Genomic DNA, 17,562 nt, shown 5'->3' on the forward strand with positions numbered 1-17,562 from the left:
GCATCTCAGCCCTTACACATTTGGAACGCATGGATGTACACCAGGGAAGAACTTTGTATTGGAAAAGAGTCAGACTGGTGACCACCAATGGATGCAGATATGAGCACTTCTGCATCCACCTCAGTGTCAGCCTCTGTGACTGTCTGGATCCTGGAATGGGCCCTTGCAGAACCGGTAAATGCTATTCACCTCCTTGAAAGAACAGGAGCAACTGAAGGTTCCAGGCCTACCTTTACCATACCAGCCCCAATGTTTATAGCACCATTGGTAATAATTTGCAAAAAAATAATTGTAAAAAAAAAAATATTCCTAAGATTTTGCCAATATTTTGTTTTGTGGCCTGTCCTATTATGTCATCCGAAACAAAATCTATTCTTTTGCGAAAAAGCAGATTCAGTGAAGTCTGCATATTTTCACGTTTGCATAACCGAAACCCCCCCAGAAATGATTAGGGATTTTGTTTTGCCTTCTTAAGGCAGGTGACCAAAAGTCCCTGGTAAGCCGCTACTCACGCTTGATTTTTGGGGACAATAGGATAGCCTAGAGCAAATCCATTAGCCACAGTTAATTACCATGGTGAATTGGATACATTTAGCCTAATACAGTGTGCAAGTGCCTCTGTTTAGGAAGGCCCAGAGAGTCCACTATGAGACTAGTGGCCCAACAGAAGCCCACAAGATCACAGTTTGCCAGTGAGTAAAGCTAGGTACACACTACGCGACATGTGTACCTGGCAATATTGGCAGGGATCTGGTGCAGTGCCAGCATCAGCAAATGCATACATATTTGCTGATGTCGGAGGGAGGGTGCAGCGGAGGGGGAGCAGAGTGGGCCATACTGTGCTCCCGTGTCTATACATGCAGGATGTCAGAGGGAATAGTTAACCTGCAGGAGCTTGCATCCATGATGATATTTAGCATAGACACTCAGATTTTAAACCATATCGCTCAGAAGGGGAAAAATTTGATATATTGTTAAAATTATCACTTAGTATGTATGGGGGAGACTGGATCTGATGCTCTCTTGCCCCTTTCACATCGCAAATGCTGGGTCACATCTGGGATTTGGACATGGGTCACAGCATTTGTGAGGTGAAGCTCCCACAGCGACCCGGCAATAAGCCAGCTCGCTGCCGTCATCAGGAGGGCAGGGGAGGAGGCAGCATTTGGAGCTGAGGCTGCCTCCTCCCTATAGTGTGAACGGGACCTGGTTCGCTCGACATGAGTTATCCGTTCACACTGCCCAGCAACTTGGATCTGACCCGGGTAAAACCCTTCTTTTAACCCAAGTCGGATTGCTGGCTTGCTGGACCTGTGATTTTTTTTAAAAGGCTCTTTCACCCCGCACAGTGACCTGGGTTGGACCCAGCTTATTTGTGCAGTGTGAAAGGGGTATCTGAGTCACTTCCAGACTTTAACTGAATTGCAGAGCTTAAGGTGGCCATACACTAGTAAGATTTATCTTTAGATCTGGCTGGTTGTAACAAACACATGTCTATGGATGAGTGACAGTTTTTCAGTTTTCCAGCATTTCCAAGCAAATGGTCAACTGTCATTTGCTCTCATCCATAACCATGTTTTTGTTCCAACCAGACAGATCTGCAGATAAATCTGCATGTGTATGGCCACCTTTAGTCTCGCATGTGACACCTGATCAAAGTTCATCTTGTGAAACGAAAGGGTTTATTTACTAAGCAAACTGCAGCTTCCAAATGTGTTAAAGGTCAAAACTTAAATGGACAATGCTGTTATTCGCAAAATACTGGACGTTTGTTACTAATAGTTTAAACATAAATATGCCCTGAAAACGCCACTCTTGTAAGATGACACTAATTAAATAAACCCGCTGCCACTTTGGTGAAACCTCATTCTGCGCCAGACGTACTAAGCTTCAAAAAGTGATAAACTACAGATGGACGCACTCTCATCAGAGCAGCTCCTTGTGCGGTAAGTGCCACCCCGCGCCACAAAATGTGGTGAGTCTCAGATTCCTGACTATAGACGTGTGAGCGTATAAGATGCTTGCGCTTCAATTGATAGCGCACCACCTGCCAGATCCCGGTGGCTGGCATTATGCCAGCAATGCTGGGACTAGCCCCATCTGTACCACCCAATCTGTCATTTATCAAACACTGCCTGTAAAATAACCGGAGCTGATTGCTAAGTACTTTATCTCTCTCCAAGCATTGATGCATATACCCCTGTGTATCTTCTAATTTTAAGCCAGGTAACATTTTCTTTGTTAGAACCTTTCTCAATGTGACCCTGTAGTCAAAAGAGATTGTGTATCACTGATATCAAGCTTAAGTTGCTCTTTTGGCTGTAATAACATATAAAACTCTTGATTTGGAACGACTATTCCCAATGCAGCACAGATCGATAACAACTAATGGATATCCTTTTGTTTTTTTTATATCCAGTGGAGCCAGAGGATATTGAACCTGCAGTGGAGTCTGCCGATGTAGAGTCATCTCCTGTACTTACAGCAAGTTCAGACGATATTCCAGAGGAGCTGGCATCAGCAGCAGAAGACTGGTCTGAACTATCGGCCAGGAAGCCAGAGGAGGTCGTTGAAGAGAACGCACCAGCAGCACAGGGTATGTAATGTATACGGAAGCCCTAATGTGTGAACTCACACTTTGTCTATCTATCATAAAATGGGACCTAAATATACAACATTTTAGTCTTTATTTCTTTTAGCTAGGCTTATGGTTATATTTCACATCTCTCTTCATTTGTGTACTCTGGTAAATGCATTATAAGTCAGGAGTATACCATTGTAAGGTGCCCTGTGCTTCCAGTTTAGTGAATTAGTTATGTAGATTATGTTGAACCTATACTGGAGTTTCTTGAGATAATGGGGCAGATGTATGAATCGGGCCATAATGTTTATAAAATAACAGGTCACGCTTCTTCTGCATAACAAGAAGTGGGAACCCATTGCGGCGGAATGTATTAACTCCGCGCGCTGATAATGAGAGAGACGTTATGCCCAGCATTAACGGCTCTACTTATTGGCAGCCCCGCGCATGCGCATTTAAAGAAAAAAAACCTTGTCTCCCCCCGGCCAGCTGTCTGGGCATGCGCAAGATCTTTTATTGAGAGATCTCGTGCGTAGCCTGGAGCCAGCAGCAGGGCTAGCGTTGTCCCCGCAGTGGGGGTAAGACAATGCTATCCCTGAGCTGGCGAAACGGCCGTTAATACATCGCCCTGGCCGCTAATTGCAGGGGACAGCCACACCGAGCGTTACTCGGTGGGCTGTCCCTAGCGCGCGTTAGGTGCGCTGATAATACATATAAAAAAGTAATCCCCCCAGTTAACTAGCGTTAAGTGCACAAATGCACTTAACGCTTGTTCATACATCTGCCCCAATGTCACTGAAGGATGACCGTTATTCATTTATTAGGCTTAGTGCATCATTTTGTACTTGTGAGACATTAAAAGGGTTACTTGACTATTCACCGATTCAGTGTCATTTATCAGGCTTAGGTGGCCTGATGTATTGAGGTATTCCCCAAATTGTAGCAACCCAGTGGAATTGTGAAAGAACCAACATTTTATGTTAAGGTGCCCATACACTGGTGCAATTTTGGCCGATTTCACCCGATTCGGATGGATCGGGCGCGAAATCCAGTGAAATCGGCCAAAATAGCATGTTTTTGCATCCCATGAAATCCATTGCGTGGTCCTGTGCGCATCGAATCGGGAGATTGAATGTGCTGCGCACAAGATTAACGGCATGTGCGGCCATCAGGCGGGTGCATGCGATTTCCTTTGAACTCCCCCAGCTGCTCCCAGATTTGTTCTAGTACATACCATCTATCTTCTAGAAGGAGCTAAATAAATATGAAGTAGAATCTTATTGGTTGCTATGGACAACATCCCATCTTCAATAGAACTCCCATCTTAGTAAATTTACCTCATTGCATCTATACCAAAAGATGTAATGAGGCCTTTATAACCGGAGGCTGGAAATAAAGAATGAAAGAGATTATTTATGTAAACCACTTGGAGGACTCAAGTTTCCATATGCAGTCAAGCCAACATACTGTACTAGTGCACTGTAACTTTCCTCTATGGCTTGCATATTTATTTTATCTACAAATGGACCACTTATGAGAATTTGTTTTTTGTCTTCATTTTAGAAAGTGATGAGGCAGAAAAAGCATCAGAAAGCTCCTAAAGGTATTATCCTTTTATTTACTTACACTCAATTCCGTTTACCACTTTTATCCAAAATGACTGTGATTTTATGGGAAACGTTGTTTATTTGTCACACACAAGAGTTCTTTACCTCACTGCACTCGCCATGCTATTCTAGTCTCCCTCTATGGGGGTCATGAACCCCCACGAGGGAGAATAGCTGCTGCCCGTCTGTCGGGCTTTTAGCAGTCGGGATTCTGACGTCGGTGTAATGACTGTCGGAATCCCACCTGGCGGTCAGTCATCCGGCACCCACATTTTACAGCTTCAACTATTGCTAGAGCTGAGGAATGGGCGGAAGGTTTTTCTACTTATCATGTGATTATGACAATAAACCCTGCCCCTGTAGCAAAAACACAGACATCTGTTGTAAACTGCACTTCTTTCTCCAATAATGGCTTCCACAGGCTCTCTCAAATGTTGAGGCCTCTGAGAGGTTATTACTCCTACATTGCAAAAATCATTGAAGGGGAAGCTCAAGAAAGTCAATATCATAAGTATTCCACAAGTGTTGTGGTTACTTTACAAACAAGCTCTTTGCTCAGTGGCTGGAGCCCTATGAGTTCATAAAGCCTATAGGACCTGTAAATTATTATCTCCATCAGCCTAAAGGCCCCCATACATAGAGCCGACTTGTCCTAAGGACAAGTCGGACCCTATTATCCTCCGAGCCGCCCGGCAGTTCCCCGGGAGGCTCACCTACGATGAGGACTTTGATGTGCCATTTTTAACATGTGATAAATCGCATGCGATTTATCACATGTAAAAAAAATATCAGGGAGCTGCAGGGCGGTGAGGAGCAGTGGGGGCGGGCGGCTGGGGAGGAAGAAGCAGTGGGGCAGCAGCGGACCAGATTGGGGCGGGCGGCGGTGACCATCAGTGTCACTCTCCACTGTCCAGCGCTAGCGGGCGGGCAGCCGCGGCTATTACATCTTTAAAATAACGTGTCAAATGACTCTCCGGCTTTTGATTGGCTGAGATAGAGCACTCTCAGCCAATCAGCGGCCGCGAAGGGAGGCCACTGATTGGCTGAGAGTGCTCTATCTCAGCCAATCATTAGCCGGGCAGTCATTTGACACGTTATTTTAAAGATGTAATAGCCGCGGCTGCCCGCCCGCTATCGCTGGACAGTGGAGAGTGACACTGTCACTGATGGTCACCGCCGCCCGCCCCAATCTGGTAACGCGCTGCTGCCCCACTGCTTCTTCCTCCCCAGCCGCCCGCCCCGACTGACCTACATCGCATGTTCCGCCGGTCCGACCCCTGGGGCCGGGTCCGATACGCACGGGACCGCGCATCGGACCCGACTCCATGTCATGAAGAACCGATTTGGGCCGATTTATCGGGCCGATGGATCGCAATCGGCCGAAATCGGTCCAAATCGGGTTGATGTATGCCCACCTTAAGAGGATAATGCACCAAGTGTATACTGATGATCTCTTGAAGCCAGTGTTTCTGAAATATGGTCCCTCAGGAGCACACGCCGTTCATGTTTTCCAGGTCACCAGACAGGTGCATTCATTACTCACTGACACATTTGAAAAGATCCACTTGTGATTCTGTAAAGTGCAGTAAATGAGTACCGAGTTTGAGAACCTGTGCTCTAATCTATGCCTAATGGCAGGCTTCAGAGTGGGACTAAATTTAGACATGTCAAATAGAACACCTGGGTAATTTATATAGAAAAATATGCTAGTCCCATTGGGCAGGGCAGTCCATTGTGTTTATTCTAAATTGATTGACACCAGCAGTCCTAAGGGGTAAATTAATACAGTTTTCAGACCCAGGTCACATCCACAGAGCGACACGGCATTTGCGGTCTGAAAGCTCCATGTCATGCAATAAGCCGGGGCTTGGAAGGAGGCAGCCCTTGGATCTGACAGTGCTGCCTCCTCCATACTGTGAACGGGACCCGGGTTGCTCGACCCAGGCACCCGTTCACACTGCACTTGACACGGGTCTGAGCCGTGTTCAACCCTGGTCATTACCAGGGTTGAACTCCCATGTTGCTCGACCTGAGGTGGCCCTTTCAGACCTCACCGCGTTGGGGGGTCGCAAGGACACGGCAATAACCCAGGTCTAAAGTGTGTTCTGAAAGCGGTATTTTCTAAGATAGGAGTTCTATTGAAGATGGAATGTTGACCAGAGATTCTACTTCTTATTTATTTATTTAGCACCTTCTAGAATATAATAGATTGAATGGTACTTGTTTCCTAGCACGGCCACAATCGCGGGCATCGGGTGTAATTTTTAGTGGTGTACGACGCGACCGACGCGATGCCCCCGATTTTCCCATTGAAATGCATTGAAAAAAGTCAAAATCGCGTCGGTCGCGTCGTATGCGGCTAAAAAAGGCTTAAATGGTCCAGACGCGATGCCCCCGATTTCCCATAGGAAACAATGTTAAATGCCTCAATTTACCCGCGATGCCCCCGATTTCCCATAGGAAACAATGTTAAATGCCTCAATTTCACCAAATCATCATAGGGAACAATGGTAAATGGGCCAGAAACCCCCCAAAACACCCCTGAACAGTGAAATGTCCCCCCAAAAGTAGTTTACGCCACCCCACGATCAACGCGAGCCCGCGAGGGGCGGCGGTACGCGTCCTCCGACCTTTTCATACCCCCACTATCCACGTCGGCGTGGAGTTGAGAATAGAATAGTGTGGCGAGCCTCCGAGCCCGAAGCGTGGCGAGGGGACGCGGATACCTGTGAAGCCCGCAAAGGGACGCGTTTACCTGTGAAGGTATCCGCGTCCCCTCGCGGGGCTCGCCACGCTTCGGGCTCGGTGGCTCGCTGCGCTCGCCACACTATTCTATTCTCAACTCCACGCCGACGTGGATAGTGGGGGTATGAAAAGGTCGGAGGACGCGTACCGCCGCCCCTCGCGGGCTCGCTGTGCTCGCCACGCTTCGGGTTTGCGTTGATCGTGGGGTGGCGTAAACTACTTTTGGGGGGACATTTCACTGTTCAGGGGTGTTTTGGGGGGTTTCTGGCCCATTTACCATTGTTCCCTATGATGATTTGGGTAAATTGAGCCATTTAACATTGTTTCCTATGGGAAATCGGGGGCATCGCGGGTAAATTGAGGCATTTAACATTGTTCCCTCACGGGCGATTTTTTAGTGCATGCGATGGCCGCGATGCCCCTGATTTTTACTCACGATGCCCACGATCATGATCGTTGTGGCCCTGCTAGGAAACAAGTACCGATTGAATCTTTTTGGTTGCTATGGGCAACATCCTATTTTCAATATAACTCCCATATAAGAAACTTTGCCCCTACAGTATAGGTTTTAAAGATATCCATGCTAAAGGACAGGTGACTTAATTTGTACATAATTGGGGGGATTTCAAATGTTTTTATCACTGCCACCACTAGAGAGCGTCTGAGTGCTATTTGGGCACCCACCTGCCATGGAGGTCACAATTTTTCTCCTAGTCTCCTCAAGTGTGAGACACATGTGTGCCCCCAAACACTATGCGACTTCTCCAACGATATATCATATGTGTTCCCATGCCCCGATGCTAGGAGTCTGTCCAAGTCGGATGTACAGCAAGTCCGATTTCCAACTCTGATCTGATGCTCACAGGGCTACGCATCACATTGGATAGTACATCAAACATGCGATTTAGATAATTTTTTTTACCCGATTTCTTAACCTGATCTGTCGGAAATGGGTGAAAAGTGGCCCAATCGCTCTAGTGTATGGCCAGCTTAACATTTCCATTTTTCTTGTACTGTTACTGGAGTTTTTCTTGCTAGGTCATTTTAAAGTTTCTTTAATTAAAAAAAGATGAAGTCAATTGAACAGTAAATATAGCAGATTTTTTAATATATATTCTAAAATGAAAATGTTCATTTAAATCTAGGCTGATAATGTTGTATGATAAAACAACAATCAAATTGCGAAAAACAAACCGGTTTTCACAATGCTTTATCATGGATTTTTTGGATTTACAGTGTGTGCCTAATATATATATATATATGTAGGAAAAAAATGTTTTATCACAATCTCTTGTTTATTCTTTTATTTCAGAGATGGAAAGTCCTTCAAATATGTTCAGAAATTTCCCACACAGCCTCTAGTGTTCCTGATACTGAGTTATCCAAACCCTGAAAAGGTCCAACCTGTGTTATTGAACCCACCAGTCAGTGCTCACTGATTACTTCGCAGATGGTCACACTTCACATCTATTATAGGACAGAATGATTTACATATACTTACTATCACTCCTCTCATTGGTGGATGGCAAGCAGAGGCATTTAGAAGAGCTAATTGTTTCAGTTGCTTCATAGAAAATGATAAAACAGGAGGCTGTTCCTTAGGGCCTTATTCTAGTTCAGTCTTTCTGACAAAATCCTTCTTAGATGGACAAAACCATGTGCACTGCAGGTGGGGCAGATGTTACTTGTGAAGAGAGATTTAGATTTGGGTGGGGTTTTACTTCAAAGTGAGATCTATATTGGTGTGTAAAAATAAAGCAGTCAGTATTTACCCTGCACAGAAACTAAATAACTCACCCAAATCTAATTATCTCTGCACATTTTACATCTTCCCCCTGCAGTGCATATGTTTTTTTCCATCTAAGAAGGATTTTGTCAGAAAGAGTGAACTAGAATAAGGCCCTTAGTTACGCTGCTGGGAGCTGGATGTTTATTTGAAGTGAGCAGCAGAGGTGCTATATGGGCATCTAGGTGGATGCTGATTAGTACTTATCTAGGTACTATTTTTGTGTGATTCTATAATACAATGCAGTAAATAGATAACAAGTTAAAGCATTAAGGACCTAATTCAGGTTGGCTCGCCAAGGCAAAATCTCTCTAATGGGAAAAACCATGTGCAATGCAGGTGGGGCAGATGTAACATGCGCAGAGAGAGTTACATTTTGGTGGGGTGTGTTCAATCTGAAATCTAAATAGCCAGTATTTACTCTGCACAGAAACTAAATAACTCACCCAAATCTAACTCTCTGCACCTGTCACAGCAGCCCCACCTGCAGTGTACATGGTTTGTCCATTAAAGGAGTTTGCTTTTGCAAGCCAACCTGAATAACCCCTGAAATGTCAGTTAGTTGAAACATGTATACAACCCCAGCAGTGACAATGTATTAATGAATGAAACCAGTCCAGAAATGTGCTGCTTCTATTGCTTGACAATCAGAAAATAACTTACTACAGATGGATGTGGGACTTTTATTCTACATGAGGTCCAACATGCTGCTACTCATTCTTATACAACAATGCATATATGATGTCGAACTGTGTAACAGACTTTTAACCCAGTCATCAGTCAGGAAACCCAAATGATCTTGGGTAACTTCCCAGTGCTCTCTGTGAGCCCAGTACAGAATGCATGTTGCTCAATGTACATATGTAGAATTATATAAAAGGTGAGATCAGTATAGTAGCTGTGTAGTAACATGTGCATAACATCTGATCAGGCCTCATCAAATAAAACAGGATCACACATCAGATATCAGTGGTTCTGTATCTTGTTGCGGATACAAGCTTGGCTGCATTTCCCCACTGCATATACAGGCTATAATGACACTTAAGGGGCCTACACATGGGGAGATGCTGAAGCATTCCTCTAGATCCCTCAGAACACTCAGCACACAGCGATGTGTCAGCGCTGTGTGCCTAGCGACCTGTCAGGGCCAGTGTTCTCTGGTGAGAACACTGGCCCCTGACCAGTTTATATCCAGCATGCTGGATATTAATCGCTGGGTGATAGCGCCACATGGGGCCACGCATTGCTATACAGAGCGATGTAGGCGTATTTTCAAGCTGAACATTTACAATTTGTGTTATTATATAGGGAGTATCAGGCAGGGCTTTCTCAGAGATGTACTTTACCCTCATTATATGGAATATGAAGCATGTTACCTGCACCCACTGACACTATGGCAGCAGGGAAAGATAATTATTGGATTTCTGTATTATATTTATGCATTAGACCAGGCATGTCCAACCTGCGGCCCTCCAGCTGTTGTGAAACTACACGTCGAAGAATGCCTTGCCCTAGTTTTAGCATTCCCTAAGAGCATAACTGTGTCAAGGCATGATGGGACTTGTAGTTTTAAAACAGCTGGAGGGCCGCAGGTTGGACATGCCTGCATTAGATAATCTGTGTCCTGTTCTTCACAGTTGCTGGTTTACAGTTACCTATATGCTGGGTGATGGGAGCTTACACCAACCTTGAACAAGCCCTGCTGTAGATTTGTCATAGGGCATTCTTATGAACCACTGGTTGGATGTCAGTAATACATTTTTCTTTGATGTAATTGATAGCTGTAAATGAGTATTTATAATGCTGGTGGAAGGTTATGATCATGTCTACATTTTATTTGTCTTCCCATGTGCTGCCTGCTCTAACACTGCTGCTATTGTCATGTGTGCATTTTCCTGTATATAAGGTGAATGCTGGTGCATATACTGCAAATGGTGCTTTTATTGTTCTAGTCCCATGCTGCTAACCCTGTCTCTGGCAGTGCCACCAGCAAGGCAGTGTTTCTGCTCTGTCACAAACTGACCCTATTCCACTGTGAATTGCATTGTACAGTCAGTATTCCTACCTCACCGACCTACACAAATAATAGATGTAATATATCTTTCGGAGCACTAGACATCTCAACTGGATCATTACTATTTGAGAATTAGGCAGGGTCATTGTCATTCCTATGCCTTCTATTTTGCAATATTTCCACTATGTCTCATGCTGAAAAATAAATGTTTATTGATCCCGTTTGATGTGTGTTTTTTTATCTATTTTTCTTTCTTTCAGCTCTTACATATATACTGTCTGTAAGGCGGTTTTATGCTAGCAAATGTAGTTGTAATGATCTGAGACTCCTAGGGAATATCCTAACCACACTGGTTGTTACTAGCACTTCCGGTCCACAAAAAGTACTTTGTCGTAGTTGTGTGCAGTGGTGTAACTAGATATTTTGTGCCCCCCACCACCACCAAAAAAGTTTCCCCCATACATTAATTAAAATATTTTTACCTACGTGCTCATTGCCAGGTGTAATGTGCTAGTTGCCAGTGGTCAGTGGTGGATTTACTGCTAGGCACTTAGAGCCGGACATATTATCTGGATGTGCTGAGGTGAACTCACAGTAACTGCAATGAAATGTGTACATTTTTATGTTAAGGGGGCGGGGTTGAGTACTTTTCTAATTTGATCATTAAAAACTTTAAAGTTATTGATCATTTGATGCTGATTAATTAGCATATTTTTCCATATCCATATTCCATATCTGTTTACACTAATTCAAGTAAAAGCCCTTTTTCTGATGTACACTGATGTGCACGGACTGAGAGCCCCACTTTGATCCATAATCAGATTTAGGGGGTGATTGAGCCCTAGACAAGTTTGGGGTCCCACTTACCTCAAACAATTATATTTTTACTTCTGATTGCTGGTGTTATCAATAAAGCACCTTGGCATGTGCACAGCCTACTGATAAATGCTCAGTTGTGTAACCTCAACATTGTTTACAAATATGAATCAGGCTCTTGGTATTTTGGGAGTAGGCGTAATACCCATGTCACATTTAATGTAAACTGTCTGCCAACATAAGTGGATGAAATCATTTTGTGTCTAAACCTTTGTTTTATACGTTATCAAAGATCATCAAAAGGACTTTGGGAGTATGGGCAGGACTGTGTGATGTCATAACTCATGCGGTAGTCACACAATCCTCCTATGGGAAAGTTCTGGGCCCTAGGCAGGTGCTTAGGTTGCCTTGTGGAAAATCTGCCTATGCTTTGACTTCAGACGCAACCATCTCACTTGTCGCATCTTTAGATGCAACCATTATATAACATTGCCGATGGTTCCAACCAATTTACCTCACCTGATGCGTCCACAAGACAGTCATCTCAGGATGTTCCTGATGATTCCATGACACAATAATGTTCCTGTTGCATATGAGCTGCCATCTTGCCAGCAGTAAGCTACCACTATAGCAGCCATTCACAGAGACCTTACTATTCACATGACTCCAGTGTCCAATCCAGATGCAGCATACCCTATATAAACCATTACCAGGGACCTGTGCTTTGCCAGTTGAACTTGTTGCACACATGCTTAGCAACTCTGACCACTAAAGGTGCCCACACATGGTGCGATTTAACTTTTTAGTGCAAATCGAAGCACGTCTAGTTCAAATCGCACCGTGTTTATTTTGCTTTTTGATGCAATGTGCGCTCCCGTCTAGTCCATTTCGAAAGGCAAATAGTATGTGCAGGCAGGTATATTTGTACTATATTGCATTGTGTCTAATTCAAATCGCACCCTGTGTAAGAAATCATGTGATATTTAAATTACATATTGTAGTTCAAATTGCATAGCACACATGTTAATAGAGAACAAAGAGTGGTTGTGAATGGTGCCGTATCAGATATGATACCAGTACTAAGTGGAGTGCCACAGGGTTCGGTTTTGGGGCCCATTTTGTTTAACATTTTTATTAACGATATTGGGATAGGGTTACTCAGCAATGTATCCATCTTTGCGGAAGATACAAAACTTAGCAAAGTCATCAAATCATCAGAAGATGACACCATGCTTCAAAATGATCTTGCAATTCTAGATGAGTGGGCAAAAAAATGGAAGATGAGGTTCAATGTAGATAAATGTAAGGTTATGCACCTTGGGAGACACAACCAGTGTGCAAGTTACAACCTTAGCGGAGAGGAACTGGGTAATTCCATACTTGAAAAGGATCTAGGAGTCCAAATAGACAGCAAACTGGGATGTAGTGCCCATTGTAATGTAGCTACAAAAAAGGCCAACAAAATTCTGGCATGTATTAAGAGGGGAATGGAAACTAGGGACTCAAGGGTAATTATTCCACTATATAAAGCATTGGTGAGACCTCACCTCGAGTACGGAGTACAGTTCTGGGCCCCACACTATAAAAAGGACATCATAGAATTAGAAAAAGTCCAAAGGCGAGCAACAAAGCTTATTAGGGGAATGGAGAATTTAAGCTACGGGGAGAGATTAAGCAATTTGGGACTATTTACATTAGAAAAGAGACGTTTAAGGGGGGACATGCTCAACATGTACAAGTATATCAAGGGCCAATATAAGGAACTGTCACACACCCTCTTTTCTACTAGAAAGGAATCTAGGACACGAGGGCATGAGTATAGATTAGAAGAAAAAAGATTTCATTCAGCTAGTAGAAAGAATTTCTTTACGGTCAGAACTCTGGAACTCTCTTCCCAGAGAGGTGGTAACGGCTGGCTCATTAAATATGTTCAAGGCAAAGTTGGACAAACATTTACTGGAGAAAAACATCCATGGGTACAAATAAGAAATATAATTTGTCAGTAAAATACCAGAACCTACCAAATCAGCAATGGATATCTATACCAGGTTGAACTAGATGGACGCAAGTCTTTTTTCAGCCTTACCTACTATGTAACTATGTAACATTGTATAGCTCAAATCGCAGCTAGCACACATCTCACTGTGTATGGGCATCATGACTCTTGCCTCAAACTGTATATCATCTATCCCAGCAGTTCTCAAACTGTGGGTCCTGACCCCAAAGTGGGTCCCGACCTTCTCAGCATGGGGTCGTGACTCCATGTTGCTCACCATCAGGCTGATGACTTTTCTAATCTCAGTCAGTGATTCAAGGAGTCTGAAAAATCTGTTGAATTGTCTGTTATTTTAGACTCCTCACATCACTGAGGGGTAGATTTATTATAGCGGCGCTAAAACACTCCCTGCTTCGCCTCATTAGCGAGGCGAAGCAGGAGGGGACACCGACAAGATCTACTAAGATATTGCCGCCGAAGCGGGGGAACGCTAACTCCCCCTCCGGCGATGTCCCCTCCAGCTGACAGCGTGTCTGCTTCTCCCCCGGCTGGCTCACGGCGCATGTACGGGATCTCGCTACTACGCGAGATCCCAGCGCAGCTCAGAGCCAGCAGCAGGGACAGCGATGTCCCTGCTGTAGGCATAGGGCATTGCCGTTTGCAGCTGTCGAAGTCGACAGCTGCAGGCGGCAGAACAGTCAGCGATGCTGACTGTTCATAAATTAGGTTTCACTGGTAAGCGCTGTACTAGAAATAGTACATGCGCTATGTCCCCGTGCTCCCATCGCCACCGTTATAACACCCGCACCGCAGGTATAATAGATCAGGAGATGCGCTATCCCCTGCTTCAGCGCACGGGGATAGCGCATTTAGCCCAAAGCGCCACTTCATAAATCTACCCCTGAGTTCCTCCACAATGCTGCCATGTATGTGCTGTCTGCTGACTACACATAACTAACTACACGCAACTTTCTGGGGTCCCGTAATAATTTTTTTTTTTTTTTTATTGAGCAAATAGTTTGAGGACCCCTGATCTATCCTATACTCTCCAGTAGGGTGGCTCAAAAATATTTTTGGGGTAAATTGCTTGGGGGTGGGAAAAGTTGACTATTGGTCCATGTAAAAAGCACAATTTTTCCTATCAAATTGACCAATATCTTCATGCTCCTCTTTGTTTAATACTATGATGAGTCATAAATTTGTATACGTTTTTTGCCTATTACTTGTCTATTTGAGGTCGTATGGTAACAAGTAATACATCAAATGATGCAACTTTAATTTCGATACAATCTAATTTGTTATTTAATTTTTGATTCTTTTAATTCATTCCTTTCTGCTGTACACCTGTAAATATTGTTACCGCATCAATCCCACTTATCTTCATTTTTCGAAGCATCATCTGATTAGCTAAAAATGCTCTCGCAATCTCTGGTACTTTCTTTGACTTAGGGAAGTTACATTCCGAAAAGATTTTGCACTTGCAAGCGCAAATATAAAAAAGGGATTCTTGAAATCAACATGACCTCTGTAAATTTTTGATTTGTATTTAATCTTTTTATGTTCTTCAGAATTTTCTTGTACTTCTCATAAAAGTTCTGTATCAGTCCTACTACTCTTTAATGGGATACGATCAGAAAAGATGCCTTCGTCTAAATAGCTTCTATATTAATGGCCACTTTATTTGAGATGTCAGCAATGGTAGGTTCCTTTGAATGTAATGCCCCGTGCATGGGAAATGGTCATCTGTCAGACCACACTTAGGTCGACAGTCATTAGGTCGACCCCGGAAGGTCGACTGGCCCCAAGGTCGACAGGGTTAAAGGCGACATGGGTCAAGGTCAACATGACTTAAGGTCCACGTGGGCCAATGTCGACATGGGTTTAGGTCGACATGAGTTTTTCACTGTTTTTTGAGCCGACGTGCAGACAGGCAGTATTTCATGCCTTACCATCCACTAGGGCATGGTGGGAGAATAAAATAGTGTGCCGAGCGTAGCGAGGCACCGTGCCCGAAGCATTGCGAGCGGCTGCGCTTCAACTCCAACTGTGTCCATGTCGACATTCGGGTCAAAAAAACAGTGAAAAACTCATGTCCACCTAATGACTGTCGACCTAAACCCATGTCGACCTTGGCCCATGTTGACCTTGACCCATGTCGACCTTTAACCCTGTCAACCTTGTGGCCAGTCGACCTTCCGGGGTCGACCTAATGACTGTAGACCTAAGTCTGGTCTGACAGATGTACCGATTCCCCCCGTGCACACGGTTCGATTTGGTCTATTCTTTTATTCGATTTTGCCTACATAAGCAAAACCGAATCTAAATGAAATGAATATCAAACGGTTTTCAGCCGCATTCAATACCCATTCGATCCGGATGCGCAGCCCCGCAGCATCAAAATCGAATAGAAAAATAGACTGTGCAGACAAGACTATATAGTACAGATCTGTGCTATAAAGTCCAAATCGAATGGCTTTTGTTTGCCGTTTGATTAGATCGAATCAAAAGCAAAATCGCACCGTGTGAACACTCTTAAATAATAGGACAGTTTGTTTTTCTGTTGTCTTTTCACAGCTTCTGCCATATTGTCACTTAGCAAAGTAACAATTATTTGGTAGTACCAATTAACTCCGTTACAGTCTGATCAATGAAACAATGGGGGACATGGGGTTTTTCACTTTTTTGGGTCCTGAATGTCGACACAGTCACATAGACACTAAAAGGTGCATCGCTATGCTTGGCGCACTATTTTATTCTTCCACCACACTCTAGTGGATTGTAGGGCATGAAATACTGCCTGTCGGCACATGTCGGCTACAAAAAAAATGTGAAAACCCCATGTCGACCTTCCCCATGTTAACCTAATGCTTGTGTTGACCTAATGACCTGTCGACCTAACCCATATTGACCTTCAGACATGTCGACCTTCATGCATGTCGACCTTCAGTGGTCGACCTAATGCTTGTTGACCTAATGCTTGGTGACCTAGTGACCGTATCCCAGATGAAGACAGGGTGGGTGGCTGACATCATGTGACGTCAGCCCCCTGCACACCGCGTCACATCCTCATTTACATAAGAACGCCCAGCGTTTGCATGGGCACACCCATTAAATGTTGGGCGTTCCCATGTCCTGCCGCAGCCACTGCTCCCACTTCCCCAGACTGTGCAGGTTGGCGAAGTCATGCACATGCCCATATAACAATATACGCATTCGCAGAGCCAAACCATCGGTCCCCTGTATGATGTGAGAAAATGTGCACCAGTTTCAATTTAATTTGAAATTTGTGTAATTTTCATTTAATCAACCCAACATTCCATACTATGTGGCCCAACACAATCAATGTGACTGATTGAGGTATATTATGTTTTCATTTGTAAGAAATGAATAACTGCTTGGAAGCCATATTGTACATCTACTATGCAGAGTCCCAGGGTGAATCACCAGAAGCTGATGAATACATTATGTGACCCGGCCTAGGCAAAAGAAAAATGAGAGTGCAAGTGTAATTCAGTGATGGAACACTAGGGAGAGCTAAAGTGACTGCGATGAGGATTGGAGAAAAAAAAAGGCCAATGAAAGTGACAGGACAGTGGTTTATGGTAGATGGTGTCATTTGCAGATAACTTGTTCTGTGGCTTGTGTTGAGGCATTGCTAGGGTTATTGGACAGAATCATTTACATGGTGTTATTAGAGGTAGGGCACTGCAAAATCTATAACAACAGTTACCTTGGTGTCTACAATTTAGTAGTAAGCTGTGACTATGGAAAAAGAATGCTGAACAGAAGCAAGAAGTTCTTGTGCCTTTTCTGTTGCCAAATTACACAAAGGATTGCACTGAACAATTGGATCAACGCTGAAGAGCACCGATATCGCAAGAGTACCTGTTACTTATGCCCCTTTTCCACTAGCCTAAATAATCTGGGTTTTTGCATGGGAGTGGACAAAAACCTGGGCTTTCCAGGTAGAGCAAACACTCCTGTTTGAAGTGACCCAGGTCTTGAGACCTGGCATTT

General features: G+C 44.0%; 1 protein-coding gene across 1 annotated transcript in view; it reads left to right on the forward strand.

Annotated features, from left to right (window-relative positions):
- MGARP (mitochondria localized glutamic acid rich protein) overlaps nucleotides 1-10,954 on the forward strand; it is a 42,364-nt gene extending 31,410 nt beyond the window's left edge. The window contains exons 6-8 of the mRNA XM_083170623.1: nucleotides 2,420-2,596; nucleotides 4,145-4,184; nucleotides 8,246-10,954. Of these exons, the coding sequence (XP_083026749.1) occupies nucleotides 2,420-2,596; nucleotides 4,145-4,182 (215 nt within the window). The 3' untranslated portion in view covers nucleotides 4,183-4,184; nucleotides 8,246-10,954. The remainder of the gene's footprint in view (nucleotides 1-2,419; nucleotides 2,597-4,144; nucleotides 4,185-8,245) is intronic.
- Nucleotides 10,955-17,562: the final 6,608 nt, after the last annotated feature.

This window comes from Crinia signifera, chromosome 1 (genome assembly GCF_055691185.1).
Source record: "Crinia signifera chromosome 1, ASM5569118v1, whole genome shotgun sequence".
Lineage (NCBI taxonomy): Eukaryota > Metazoa > Chordata > Amphibia > Anura > Myobatrachidae > Crinia > Crinia signifera.